The 12041-nt window shown below is 50.4% G+C and overlaps 1 protein-coding gene across 1 annotated transcript in view; it reads right to left on the bottom strand.

Annotated features, from left to right (window-relative positions):
* The window catches only part of TTLL8 (tubulin tyrosine ligase like 8), a 56727-nt gene that overhangs the window by 7404 nt on the left and 37282 nt on the right, over positions 1-12041 (bottom strand). Inside the window, 4 exon segments of the mRNA XM_012814107.2 lie at positions 6733-6802; positions 7033-7522; positions 8172-8607; positions 10395-10635. Of these exon segments, the coding sequence (XP_012669561.2) occupies positions 6733-6802; positions 7033-7522; positions 8172-8607; positions 10395-10635 (1237 nt within the window).

Below are 12041 nucleotides of genomic sequence, written 5' to 3'. Positions count from 1 at the left end.
AAAAAAAAAAAATTTAAGATTATAGTAGGCTGTTTTACTACCTGGGCTTGTAGAGAATTAAATTTTTGAAGCAGATGCAATGTGCTCTGAGTGTTCTTTCCCCAGCCCCTCAACTCTGATTTGGTTGGGTACAACCCACTTTGTGTAACTTTTACAACAACACTCATAATAATTCATTCAAGATGCCTCCTAGACCAAAATGGAAAAGTCAAAACTATAAAGCTTCTAGAAGAAGACATAGAAGAGTGTATTTGTGACCTCAGAGTAGGCAAAGTTATTTCAGACAAGATACCAATAGTACCAGGTAGCAAAGAGAAAATTGGTAAACTGAATTTCACTAAGAAAGCAAAAAGGCAAAATGAAACACAGACTGGGAGGAAATATTCCCAATATGGATATCGGACAAACAAACATACCAAATACATAAAACCACTACAAATAAATGACCAAAATACAGCCTAACTTTAAAAGGGGAGAAAGACTTACCTAAACAGCTAAAAAACATTTGAAAAAGCACCCAGTGTGCCTAGACATCAGGGAAACACTAATTAAAACCATGAAGAGATGCCCCCACACTTACCAGAAGGCTGAACCATCTAACTGGTGTTGGCCAGAGCGTGGATCAACCAGAACTCACACTGCTGGTGGAAGCACAAAATGCATAACTGCTTTGGGAACTGCCTCTACCAAAGTGGAACCTCAGGGCCTGTCACCACCGAGTAATGCCACTTCTAGGTACGTCCACACAAAGAGTTGTACAAGGGTGATCAGAGCAACTTTATAACAGCTCTGGCTGAGAGTAAGGCCACTTTCCAGGTCAGCTACCCAGGCACAGAACACGGCTCCATCAGGAAGAGAGCACGGAACCGGTACTCAAGATAGCCCTTGTCTCAGACACAGAAAAACTTGCCTCGTGATTCCTCTCATGAGAAGCAGAATAATTGGGCAGCGCCTGTGGCTCAGTGAGTAGAGCGCTGGCCCCACATACCAAGGGTGGTGGGTTCAAACCCGGCCCTGGCCAAACTGCAACAAAAAAATAGCTGGGTGCTGTGGTGGGCACCTGTGGTCCCAGCTACTTGGGAGGCTGAGGAAAGAGAATCACCTAACCCCAGGAGTTGGAGATTGCTGTGAGCTATGACACCATAGCACTCTACCAAGGGCAATAAAGTGAGACTCTGTCTTAAAAAAAAAAAAGAAGTACAATAATTGAAAGAAATCTATGTTGACTTAAGTGAGACAGTGATTATCTCTTTGGAGTGCAGTATAGACCAGGAAGGGTATAAGGGGACTTCTGGGGTGAGAGTGTCCCACACATGGTCTGTGCAGGTCCAACACACCCCAAATCCAGTAGTGGTGTCCACCTAAGATCCGTCCTTGCCGCCTGTAGGCCATACCTTCATAATACAACATAAAAAGAGATACTATTTACTGGCTATTAAAACCCAGCAAATAACAAGGAAAAAAATCTAATGAAAGAGGTGTCAGACCTCTGCCCTGGAAAACCACAACACACGATTGAGGAAAGAAAATGGAGACCTGATTAGTAGATTAGCAGAGTGGATCGTGACCCCAGTTAGAGAAACTTAATATAAAAAAAGATGTCAGTTCTCCCCAAGGCACTCTGTAGATTCCAGGTGATCCCAATCAGAATCCCAGAAGTTTGGGTTTTTGATCAGACAAGCTGACTCTCTGAAAGGCACATGGAAAAACTGAGGGCTGGGGAACTGCTGAAACAGAGTGTGGTCCTTGTCCTCTGGCCACCGTGGCCAGGTGACCCACTGTCACCTGCTGGCACTTTGCAGCAAAGGTTATGAGTCATGGCTGGCTGGGTCTCAGGGAACAAACGTGCCCGGGCAGCCCCTAAGGGTGAGGGTCACGTGGCACTGGCCTGACCCACCTGAGGGCCAGGAAGCATGCCCAGCTGGAGTTCAGGTGACTGAGATGTGTTTTAAGTTCAGAGCCTGAGTTATCCTCCGGGCAAGGTAAATGCTGCAAAACCTGGCAGCACACAAGCCTCAGGTTCCCGGCTCAGCCTTGGAACCAGCCAGTTCATGGTGAGGAAATGCTATGCAGCTCCAAAAACAGGGAAACCTATTCAAGGTGGAGGCAAAACGCTAGGTAAGACTGTGGTTTGTGGGGACTCAGAACTGATGAGGTGTAGGGCGACAGGCTATGAGGCAGGAGGGCAGCAGCACAGCTGGAACATTTGGGTAAAAGGTTAGCAGAACCTTTCCCAGTGTGAGAATTTACCATTAGGCTTATTCTCTAGCTCTCTCATGGTAACCTGGATACAGAAACTACTTTGGTGGGCAACAGTGCTTATAGCAAAAATGATGCCTGGTAGGTAGGACACATAGGGACTGGAAGAACCACAGATGCCCAGTGGGCAGACACATCGCTGGCCTTCCGGAGTGACCCTTGTGACTGGGTGTGTGCTCTGCCAGCCCTGCCTACAGATTATTGCAGAAGGGTCGTTAACTTCAATGGGGCAAGAGATGTCTGGGCAGGGAGAGTCCCACCACCCTGGACCTGTGTGGGCATCTGGGAGGTGACAGCATCTGAAGACAGTGAGCACAGCTGCTCACACTGTTGTAAGGACTCCCCCCACCCCCAATAAAGAATGCCCGATGCTCCCCTGCTGGCCAGCCCTATCCCTGTCCTACATCCCTCTCAGCGGCCTATGGCAGTCTTAAGAGTCTGGTTTAGCTGAGGCTTCAGAAGAGCCTGATGAGGTCTGCAGAACATGACTATGCAAGAAAGAAGTGAGCTCAGATGGGCGCATTAAACATGTCCTCATCTCAAACCGGTAAAAGATAAAACTGAGAAGTGCTTTAGTTAAAGGCTGGCCTTGGGTGAGTGACCAAGGTGCAGCCATTGCCCTCAGCCCTTGTTAGGGACTCAGCAGGGACGGAAGTGGTGCTCAGGTGGGCCTCCCCAGTGGATGACACTGGACAGGCAAACACAGACTCCATCTCTAGACTCCATGGCAACTTTGAAAAACCAAAAACATAAGTTACAAACTGGGAGCAGATACTCACAATAGACGCTCTGATCACAAATCACCCCATAGAAAAATGGGCAAAATATATGAACAAATATTTCACAAAGAGGAAATCCACACAACCAACAAGCACACGCTGGGATGTCCAGCGCCACCAGTCAGTGGGGTTCTTACTCTATTAACCAGGGAAATAAAGGCTGCAGAAAGGTATTTTTAAATCCGTATGACTAGGGAAAATGAGGAAGCCCAAGGACTTCAGGTATTGGTGATTCTACAAATCCATAAAGTCTCTTACAGATTCTGAGAGAAGAAATTGTTCCAAGCATTATAGAAAACAGTTTGTTGTTATCCCCCCTGAACTGAACATTCATCTATCCCCTGGACTACCAATTCCTGCCTGCATGTTTACTCACAAGCAAGTATTGCAAATGTAAAACAAAAGGCAGAGAATAATGTCTGCACCATTCCTGAGAGCAGAACCTGGAGACTACGTGTACAACCACAGAAAAACGGAAGAACAAATTATGATACAGTCACACAAAGGAAGCAATATGACATTTAGTGAAAATGTAAGTCCCCAAGTAAAATACACAGGACAATGCCCTCCTCAAAAAGTAAAAACACATGCCAGGCGAGGTTGTTCACACCTGTAATCCTAGCACTTGGGAGGCCGAGGCAGGTGGATTGCTTAAGCTCATGGGTTCAAGACCAGCCTGAGCAACAGTGAGACCCTGTATCAAAAAAATAGCCAGGTGTTGTGGTGGGCACCTGTAGTCCCAGCTACTCCAGAGGCTGAGGCAAGAGGATTGCTTAAGCCCAAGAGTTTGAGGTTGCTGTGAGCTATGATGCCACAGCACTCTACCAAGGGTGACAAAGTGAGACTCTGTCTCAAAAAAAACAAAAAGTAAAAACACAGGACACTGATGTGTCAATCTTAAAAATAAAAGAAATGTTTAAAAAGTAAAAACAGCTGAAGTTTTTTAAATCTCTTAAATATATAAATATAATAAAACTAATTAAAAAGCAAAGGTATGGTGTCTATGGGCATTAAGAATGGTGGTTTGGGGGTACAAGGCATGGTTTTCAGGTTCTTATGAAACTACTAAACAGTCTAAATAAAAGTGGGCCCCTCAAGGATAAACAATGAAACTATGTCATGAGCAAAGAATTATGATTAACCAGATTGTGTGCAGCTGAAACCCAAAGGAATGACAACAATGAATGAGTGAATGAATGAAGTAAGGTCCTAGATGGTGCAATAAACTGAGAAAAAGAAATGAAAGGTGTAATGATTCTAAACAAAAAGAAAATTTATTAGATCATATAACTGTGGGAAAAACTGAATGAATCTTCAAATAAATTAACAGAATTGATAAAAAATATTTAGGCAGGGGTGGAGCCTGTGGATCAAAGGAGTAGGGCGCTGGCCCCATATGCCAGAGGTAGCGGGTTCAAACCCAGCCCCGGCCAAAAACTGCAAAAGAAAAAAAAATTTAGTCAGATGACTGGATTAGAAATTTAATTCCATCTCTATAAGCCAGCCATAATTTATAGAAATAATAAAATTTTGATGAAAAGATATTATTTGTAATAGAAGAAAATAAATACACATAAGAGTAACTAACAGAAAAGTGTGAGATTGTTACAAAGAAAATTACAAGAGATTATTGAGAAACATTAAAGGATAAACAAAGAGAGGTATACCATGTTCATATATTGGAAGACTTGATATTGTAAAGAAGTCAGTGGTATGGAACTTTAACTTAATAAAAATTCCAACAGTTTTATTTCTTGTTTTGGCAATTTTTTGGTGGATCCTGACAGCATGGTTCTATAATTTATAGAGAAGGATGGAGGGGCGTCAAAATAGCCAAGACATTTCCAAAGAAAAAAACAAGAGTGTGGAATTTGCCTTGAGAGGCCTGGAAAGTCCTATTGGGCTAACGCAGTGAGGACACTGGGGCAGGGGCCCGACTTGCTGACCAGGAGTCCTGACACATCCTGCGTGGGCAGCAGCAGGGGCCCTGCAGAAAGGTGGGGAGGCACTTTCCAGGGGCCTGTCGGGTACCCACGTGAACAGTCATACTATGTGACCCACACAAGTCAGTTCTAAGAGACCTGTGTGTACATGTGAGTGTGGAGAGCAGCAATGGTGCTTCGGAAGACACCACTGAGGGTTACCCCCATGACCACAGAGTAAGGACACCCATAAGCAGTCTGCAAAAATCACCAGCCACAGAGAAGAAAGTGCATCCCTTTGACTTTGTGAAAGTTAAGATGGCAGTACATCAAAGACTCCATGACAGAAGGAACAGAAAAGTCACAAAGTGCAGCACAGATCAGCTGAAAGGCAGGTCCAGGACAAGTACTCCTGCAAACAGAGAAGGAAGAGACCGGCAATTCTATGGACAACTGACAAAACACCAGAGCCGTACTTTCAGGAGAGAGGACTCAAATGGCCAATAGGTGTCTGAAAATAGGCCATTTCCTTAGTAAATGGGGAATGCAAAGAAGCATTGTTCAAACAGTGCAGCACCTGTGGCGGGCGCCTGTAGTCCCAGCTACTTGGGAGGCTGAGGCAAGAGAATCACCTAAACCCAGGAGTTGGAGGTCAGCTGTTAGCTGTGACTCCACAGCACTCCACCAAGTGAGACTCTGTCTCTAAAAAAAAAAACAAACAAAACAAAAAACAAACAGTGGAGCCCCTGTCGACACAGCATGCTGGCGACAGCAGGACAATGGCCACTCCCATGATGCAAAGTGCAAGTCAGCATGTCCCTCTGGCCATACTTGCAATAGCTGATGTCCTGGGTTCAGGGTGTCCCCCAAATTCATGTCCATCCAGAACCTGTGAGTTGGAGGTTCAGTGATCTCCATGTGACCTTACTTGGAGACAAGGTCTCTGTACATGTAATCAGTGGTGACACTGTGCTGGGAGGTCCCATCCAAAGACTGCCCTCCTCATAAAAAGAAAGAGCCAGACGTAGAGATACTTGGAAGATGCCTGCATAAAGATGCAGGCGGAGGCTGGAGGGATGTGGCCACAAGCCAAAGAATCTGGGCGTGGGAGCAGCCTTCAGGGTTGGAAGAGGCCTTGTCTGACAGCCCTCAGAAGCACGGTCCTGCCAAAACCTGGATTTTGGACTTCTGGCCCCCAGAGTTGTACAGGAGAAATTTCTACAGTTGGAAGTCCCCCCATTTGTGGTATGATGTTAGGGTAGCGAATACACGTAGTTACGCTGCGGCCGTGTGTGCCTGCCAACCTTGGGCTCCCAGGAAGGGGCTCCAGAAAGCCACACTGTGGTCCAGAGACACTGTCCACAGCAAGAGAACCTGGCTGGTGCCCACACAGGAGGCTGACAGGTGGACAGGGTTAGCCCTCCATGGGCACTGCCCAGCCCTGACATATTGAGCCCTCAAATATTAAACACCTGCTGTGTACCAGGCACAGTCCCCCCCATCTGTATTACAGATGCAGTGGAAAAGACAGAAGGAGCCCCTGCCTGGAGTGGAAGAGACAGAGACAGAGACAGAGAAACACAGACAGAGCTCTCCCAGGTCAGGGGTGAGTGCACCTGGGCAGAACAAGAACAAGTCGGGCTGGGTCCACTTGTGACATCTCATCAAGATCATGCACCTTGGGCCAAGTGGCTGGGGAGCTCCAAGTGCATATAGTGCCACCTCCCTGTGCCACGCATGGGTCAGCTCCCTCAGAACCTTGCAAAGCCCACCAGTTGTTGGCACCTGGCTTATCCAGGTCCCCAGGGCTGTGGAATGCTCTGACAGTGTCAAATTCTCCATCTGCACCACACCCAGAGAGGCACTGAGACAAAAGTGTCGCCCACCAGGGCCTATGCAGGACCCACCATTCCCACTCCCAGGGCTGGTCCACCTTTTCCGGCACTCCCTGGAGACCCAGGGCCCAGAATGGGGCCCTAGTCCCTAGATCCAAGCCCTCCCCAGGCCTCCTGGGGTGGGGGGCTGGAACAGACAGGTGGCCCCAGGTAAAGGCGCAGAGGTATTGTGATTACCTGAGGCTGGCAGTTGCTGCAGCGGGACCCCATGCGTGACCGCTGTGCTCTGCACCCCCGACGTTGGGGGTTGTGTGCTCGGCATAGGAGGGTCCAGGTGAGTGGCGGGGACTTTTGTAAGAACGACTTTCGGAGCCTCAGAGGCTACGCGCTGACAGTCAGTAGTGGCGGGCTCTGCCGACCCGGCAGGCCCAACCTTGCCTGTCTTCGCCACGCGGCTCCTCGGCGGCACTGGCCTCTGCAAGGGTGCAGGCAAGGCGCAGGGAGGGACCTTTTGGTCCTTCAGCCTCAAGTCTTGCAGGGGAACCGCTCGCTGGGGTCCTCGAGCGGCGTCCAGTGTGGCAAAGGCGCTCTGCGCTGTCCGTGTGTCCGAGAATGGCGCCGAGAAACTGAAGTTGGAGACGGGCAGCACCGGCCGCCTGGCCCTCCTCACGCCCACGCCTTCCACGCAGAGGTCAGACCCGCTAAACGGTGGCAGCTCCACGGCAGGCTGGGCAGAGGAGGGGCGTGGGGTCGCGGGTGGTGGGGACGGAGCAGTCCGCGCGAGAGGCCAGGGCCAGACACCCGGCTTGGCTCAAAGACGAGCCCAGGACCCATGGGCCCTTCCCGAGTTCTGCCAGCCTCCCGCAGCCTCAAAGACGGGTGATAGGAGGCCTGGCCTGTCTCCAGGCTGGGACTGGACCTACAGGCCAGTGATGGAAACAAAGCCACCACCCAGCCCCCCAGGGAATTCCTGTGGGGAGGAGGCCAGGACAGATCTCAAGAGGGGTTTGACTTCACTCTGGTCAGGAGGAAGGGGCTGGAAGGAGGAGAGGAAGGCTGGACCCCCAGACCCTTGGGACTGAGCATAGCTCCCCAGCTCGCAGGGTATCTGGACCAAACAACCCCACCCCCACCCCCACCCCCGCCGCTGGCTCTGCCAGGGGGAGAGCAAGCTGGGCGCTTGGCCCCCCATGCCTCCCAACAGCCAAGACCAAGTTCTGACGACTCCTGGAACAGGATCAGTGTTCTCCACACCAGCACCTGTGTGCTATTTCCAGTGATCACAAAGTACACATGTCTGCAGCACTTGGCCAAACCCATCACTCACCAGGAGAGGGGGCCACTCACTACCCAGGCTGGGCAGGCACTGCACTCACCTGTCTCCACAGGAGCTCGAAGTTTCCAGTGTCACAGTTGCGGTCCAGCTTGCGGTCCACCACCACCTTGATGGTGTCCTCCTGCACCTGGGCACACAGCTGCGCGGTGACTGGCGTGGAGGGGTGCATGGTGGGGCTGGAGTTGATCTCTATCAGCCAGGGCTTGAAGTCCCTGCCAAGGATGAAGTCGGCTCCGTAGAGCTCGAAGCTGTTCTTGCGGGCCTCCACATGGTCCTGGGCCACGCGCATGGCATGGGTGATGGCCCTCTTCATGGCCGGGTAGATGACGCTGCCCCACATGGCCCCACGGCCCCTCTTCTGCAAGTACTCCTGGAAGCACGAGCTTGTCCACATGTTGTGGCCCGGCAGCAGCGGGCTGCGCGCCTTGTCGTTCTTGAGGTGCTTCTGGATGGAGTTGTTGCACAGATGGATGGCACTGAGAAGAGATGGGCACATGAGGCAAGCCCCCAAGAACCCCAGGCATGGTGGCCACAGGGTGGGGAGGCAGGGCTCCAATGGCTCCCCCACCCAGAAGCAGCCTCAGGACAGCACTTGGTCCAGCCTGGCCATGCCAGGGACTATATTACACCCAAGGGCCACCAACTAGGGGCCTCTAGGAGGTGACAATCTCCCCAAGCCCTGGTCCCCCATCTGCTGTGGTGATAGGGATGCTGGTCCCAGAAGGGCTGATCTAATGAGACAAGGTAAGAAAGTCACCCAGCTAAAATTTTCAGCTAATTTATTTACACTCTTTCATTATTCTAAATAGGATTTAACAAAACTAACATCTTTGGGGAGATTATTAAATGCCAGGGACATGGTCAGGGCATTTTCATTTAAATTGAAGACATGCCTGGCAGGTGCTGTGGAGCTGGGAATTCTTGGTCTTGTTCAGGGGATGAGACTTGACTCTGGGTCTGTGTGTAAGTTTTACTTCCATTAGAAGGTAGGTGAGAATAAAAATAGTGGGTTCAGTGTCATGGACCTACTGCTAACATTTTACTATTTAATTTGTCACTACATGCCCCTGGGCTACTCCTATTCAGAGGCCATTTCTAGGACTTACAGTCCCCAAGATGAGCGTTTATGGTCCCAGATGGAGAGACAGGGTTCAGAGAGGGAATGAGATTTTCGGGTCCTCTCAACTCCTGGCTGGGCAGGGCTGAGGGTGAGGCTGGAGGGGACCCGACTCCTCACTGGCAGGTGCTCCTTTTGCACAGGGGCCTCCCTGCACTCCCCTCCAGGCTGCTGGGACAGAGGCAGCAGGCAGGGGAGGGCTGAAGCTCCTGCCAACTCTTCCCCAGTCGCCCTGGGTGTGACCCTTCACGCTTCACCATTGTAGCCTTGAGGGGCAGAGTTCACTCCTCCAGCCCTTCCTGGATTCTGACGGATGCCCTTGCAAAGCCCCTCCCTCCAGGCATCTAGATCCTGCAGGTCAAGGAGGGCCAAGTGTTGCTCATAAACCCTGCACAGGAAGCCCCGCCCACAGAGGCCAGTGGAGATTTTCTGCTGCTTGAATGGCAGGTCCCTGAGGTTCACAGCTGGGCTCCCACCATCCTGCCCACTCGAGGTCCCTGGAGAGGTGGGCATCTGTCTAGGGTGACCAGACGTCCCGCTTTTGGCAGGACAGTCCTGCTTTTAAACAATTTGTCCCGTGTCCCATGGCGTTTTTAAAAAATCCCGATTTTTAGAAAGAATGCACAAACAGGTGGGAGAACAGGAAGGGAATATATAGTTTTTGGCTGCCATGTGGCTATTTCTCCAGGATATGAGTTTTATATTATTTTTGTTAATTTTATAATGTTAAACTGTAATAATAACAAATAATTGTTGAGAAGTGATTATCAAGAACTGCTTATCAAAGTTTGCATTGTTGTCAGGCCCTGCCCTGGCCCCCGCTCCACCCCCCCCCCCATGTTGTCCCACTTTACCAATGTTAAAATCTGGTCACCCTACATCTGTCCCTGTCCCCTCCACGAGTTGCTTGCCCTGCACTCAGGCCCAGGTGCAGACACACTATCTGCACACACAGGTGTGTGGGCAAGTGGTATCTTCTGAGATTTTCTGGAGAAGATACACACATCGGGGGATGTAGGGCACTGGCTTTGCAGGCCTGTGGGCTAAGCATGTCTCTTGGGGAGGCCATTAAGCTCTCTGAGCCTTGGTTTCCCCATCTGTGCCTCTTGGGGTCGTGGCTGACAGGGAGGGGCCCACTCCACTGACCTGTCCAGGTTGTCCAGGGAGAAACGCTGTGTGGAGAACCGTAGGTAGCTCTCCTTGTAGAACCAGATGGTCAACGGGTTCCAGTCTGTGATGAGGAACCACTGCCTGATATCAAACTTGGTGTCATAGATGAGCATTGGCGTCTCGATGTACTTCTGCACCACCCACTTGTCCTTGGTAGGAGGCTGGTCTGTGGCCACCAGATCCAGAATCTCCTCAACACGATCCATGCACACTATGTCTGCAAAACACTCCCAGTCAGTCCTAGAGCATAGCTATCCATGCTGGCTCTGGGCCAGACCCAGGGACAGTGTGGCAAGACTGCACAGGGAAGGCTATGCTCAGTAGAGACTCCCCCATTCTCCCACCATGTCAGCCCAGGACACCAGAGGGAGACAAAGGTCAGTGAAGGAGCAGGAACCAGGACAGAGGCCGCCAGAGAACTAGGCCTTGGCTGTGCTCCACAGTGTAGTGTGAACAAAGGAGTAGGGGCCACTCCACTTGGGGTACATGCCAGGGGTCTTCTGAGGGCTGTGAGGGACCACACATTCAGGGGACTCTAACATTACAGGGTCCCCAGGAGGAGCTGAGAGAGGCAGGGCAGGGGACATAGGCCTTCATCCCACCTGGTTCTCCTGGGCTGGTGCACTGGGATTTACAATTCCCCAACCTCAAACCCAAAGCTGGCCTGAGTAGTGGAGGCCAGTGACCTGAGAACGAGTGCCTCACATCACTCTTGAGCTGCAGCATTGAGTGCCAGCCACTCTTTTTCTGCTGTGACAGCCCTGAACCTCAAGGGCTGGGATTGGCCCACAAAGGATGATAAGCATATCACAGAGAAGCTGCTTTTGCTGAGAGCCACTGAGATTTTTAGTGCTGTTTGTTATGTGGAAGCACTGGTCTGTTCTGATACATGTACAAAGGTGGAGGGCACTGTCTATAGCAGGGGTGTCCAATTTACACCTTTACACCACATACTGATTTGTGAAAACATTTTTTGCTTATCTGTGGGGGATATCATGGAAAATATGCACAGACCTTTTCTTGCTAATCAGCTTTCCTTAGTGTTTGTGTATTTAATGGGGCTCATGACAACTCCTCTTCATCCAATGTGTGGCAGAGAAAAAAAATGTTGGACACCTCTGGTCTACAATCTGGTTCAAAAATACCAGACTTTTGTTTCTTCAGTTATAGTAAATTAAGACCTTGCCATCTGGGAACAAAAGCTTAGGACCCAGCAGCAAACCACTGTAGTTACCCTAGCCTAACACAAGAGCTGGAACGGGCACAGTGACTGGGCAGGAAGGTGCATTTGGTTTTGAAGTGTTCATGGAGTAGGCCTGGAGAATGCAGGTATCTGCAGAGGGAGGAAGTTCTGGACAGATGGATGGAAGCAGACAAATGCTGCCTGGGAAGAGGAGTGGGTTCAGGACAGAGCCCAGGGAAGAGCCCACTACACACTGCTGGGAGAGCAGGCACAAGCCCTGACAGTCTGCAGGACCCCCAGGATGTGGGCTGGACATGCTCAGAAAACAGTGTTGTTTTTTTTTTTGAGACGCAGCCTCAAGCTATCCCCCTGGGTAGAGTGCCATGGCATCAAGCTCACAGCAACCTCCAACTCCTGGGCTCAAGCGAGTCTCCTGCCTC

The sequence above is a fragment of the Otolemur garnettii genome, unplaced genomic scaffold (assembly GCF_000181295.1).
Source record: "Otolemur garnettii isolate 467f Iridium unplaced genomic scaffold, OtoGar3 scaffold00007, whole genome shotgun sequence".
Classification (NCBI taxonomy): domain Eukaryota; kingdom Metazoa; phylum Chordata; class Mammalia; order Primates; family Galagidae; genus Otolemur; species Otolemur garnettii.
This window is presented reverse-complemented; position numbering and strand designations above follow the sequence as displayed.